The 2500-nt window shown below is 50.3% G+C and overlaps 1 protein-coding gene across 1 annotated transcript in view; it reads right to left on the reverse strand.

Moving 5' to 3' along the window:
- The window catches only part of npas4a (neuronal PAS domain protein 4a), a 1803-nt gene extending 162 nt beyond the window's left edge, over window positions 1-1641 (reverse strand). The window contains exons 1-4 of the mRNA XM_060063789.1: window positions 1062-1641; window positions 420-583; window positions 172-274; window positions 7-24 (exon numbers count right to left, since the gene is read on the reverse strand). Coding sequence (XP_059919772.1) covers window positions 7-24; window positions 172-274; window positions 420-583; window positions 1062-1236 — 460 coding nt within the window. The 5' untranslated portion in view covers window positions 1237-1641. The remainder of the gene's footprint in view (window positions 1-6; window positions 25-171; window positions 275-419; window positions 584-1061) is intronic.
- Window positions 1642-2500: the final 859 nt, after the last annotated feature.

Consider the following 2500-nt stretch of genomic DNA (forward strand, 5'->3'; position numbering starts at 1 on the left):
TGAAGCGACAGCGGAAGAGGCGGTCTGTCGGCGGGGGGGACAAAAGGTTTCTCGGTGAATAGAAAGTACATCAATAACCGGGCTTGAATGCAGAGAGGGACACAATGGACCGCATGAATGGGGACAGTGTTGGGGTTTTTCGTTTGTTTTTTTTCCTTTCTTTCGGCTCACCTTGGTCGAGGTTGGAGACGTTGGTGAGGTTGTTCCTCATGACGAAGTGATCCGTAGACTCGATGATGTCGTAGACACTGTCGCCCTGAGCAACCAAATCCACCTGGAGAAGAATAAATAAGGAGAGGAAAAAACACCGTCAAATAAATCCCTCATAGAGTTCTTGGTGATATAACGAGTGAATACAGTGCAACACTTCATTCATAATAATAATAAATAATATAAAAATAAAAATATATATCACTCACCATTGAGTGTCCCAGGTGGTCGGACACGCTGTCCGAGAGGTACAGCAGCTTGCCTTCCCCGCTCACCAGCATTAGAAACCCGGGCAGCGCCTGCACCAACTCCGACAGCTCGTGGAAAGACAGAAATCTCGCGCTCTCCTCGAGACTCATGGCAGTTCCCGATTCTGAAAGAGGATTCACCGAAAAAGGATTAATTATTTTTTAACCACATGTAAATCCCAACGCAACCGTCTAAACACACCGCCTCCTACGGACCGCTGTCATTGACCGCTTGCGGGCAGCGGCAGCACCATGGCCAGAGCTCTGCGCGTCTCCTTAGCGCTGGAGCGTTTCAGCACTGGACAGCGACAAACATAGCGCTATAATGAACCAATGTTCTAACAATCAGCTTTAAGAGACCTCACCAGCATACATAGAAGGGGATTCTCTTTTTGAGAGCAAACAGCTAGAAATACGCATTTGCTTGTTATGCAATAAAACACTTGTTGATTCTACACGTACCTCCGCAAACCAAACGGAGATAGAAACATCGAGCGTGGAAAAATAACAGCGCGTCTCCTTTCCCACGCAGCAACACACACTGATACACGGATCAACAGGTAGTGTCGTGCGATGTGACTGCACATTCTCATCATAGCTTACCCTCGCTGAAGAAGACGGATTTCCTGGTGTACATGCACGCCAGTGACATGATGTGCAGGTAGGACAGCCGCGCTTTATCGGCGTCGGTGATGGGCAACAAGTCCTTGAGGTTCCGGATCTCCGCGTTGATCTGGTCCCGGCGAGCCTTGGACGCTCCCTTGGTCGAGCGATACATAGTTGGCCGTGGAAGTTTGGCCCTTTGGGGATATTAAGACGATCAATCCCCGGGGTTGTTCAAGTTAAACGAGCCTGTCTTTCTGCTGGAAGTCTGTCTGTCCTCACTGTCTCCAGGAGATGTGATACAGAGACAAGGCGGTGGAACAGCTGGTAGCCCTGCTTGGTCAAGTCTTACTGGGTTGTCATCGCCTTTATAGTAGAGTAAGGGCTAAAAAAAATAACCTTCTCTTGTTATTAGATTTTCCTATCCTCACAGCTCCGCCACAGCGTCCAGCTCAGGTGCTGCTGGCCGGCTGCTGGGTGTCTTTCCCACGGTGAGAGAGTGCTGGTGGTTCGGCGGCGGTGGGAGCCGTCTCTCGCTGTAAAGTCCGGATCCCGCACATCTGATTGAGGGACTCTGCTCGCCTGCATCTTATATAGCCTGGGACTCCTCTGGAGTAGGGGGGCTCCCAACGCACCAACACCGACGTAAACGGGAGGAGGGGGGGCTCAGGAGGAAGGGAGGGCTAGGGGGGAGTGATGTATCATATCAATGCGAGCGAGGCTGAGTCGCTCTCCTCCAGCCCGGGCCCCCTCCCTCGCGCGTGCCCTCTCCTTTCAGCGGCACTCTCCCGACGTCAGCGCTCTCCTCGGCTCGCTGATGACGTAGGTCTGAAATCGGGAGCTCCGGCGACGCAAAAAGCCCGATTTGGACAAAACCGTGTAGGGGGCGGAGCCTAGAGCGAAACGTAAACGGAGTCACCGGACTCCGGTGTATCGGAGGGGGGTGGGTGGGTGGATTTGGGTGGGGGGGGGGACAGGATCTCTGTGTTTAGTCTGGCGCCTATATGCATAGACTTTACCTTTTGTGTCTTAGCTGTATATCTTTCTTCAGCTTCAGGCTGCTGTGTAATTGCTGAAGAATTATCATTATTATAGGGACGCGCTTGTGGGTTTGATATTGATCATGTTGCTTATAGACTCGCAGCCTTTACCGATGCATGATGAATGATAACGTTATGAATGGAAACACGTCTTTACAGGCTATAACCGATTCGCGGTATCCTGCGATTGTAAATATTATGTTGTTGCTTATGAGGACGGATTTCATCAATATCCCCGTTTATTCCCTTCATGAACAACGATTGAAAGGTTGCAGGTTTATCGCATTTTTTTGTTAGCCCCCGTCTTGCTCAAATCCCTCGTAATTTTCGTCACCTCTCCGACAGAAAATAAAGGAGCAGCTGATCAATAGCCAACCAAATTCTGTGAATGACCAGATA

This window comes from Gadus macrocephalus, chromosome 10 (assembly GCF_031168955.1).
Source record: "Gadus macrocephalus chromosome 10, ASM3116895v1".
NCBI lineage: Eukaryota > Metazoa > Chordata > Actinopteri > Gadiformes > Gadidae > Gadus > Gadus macrocephalus.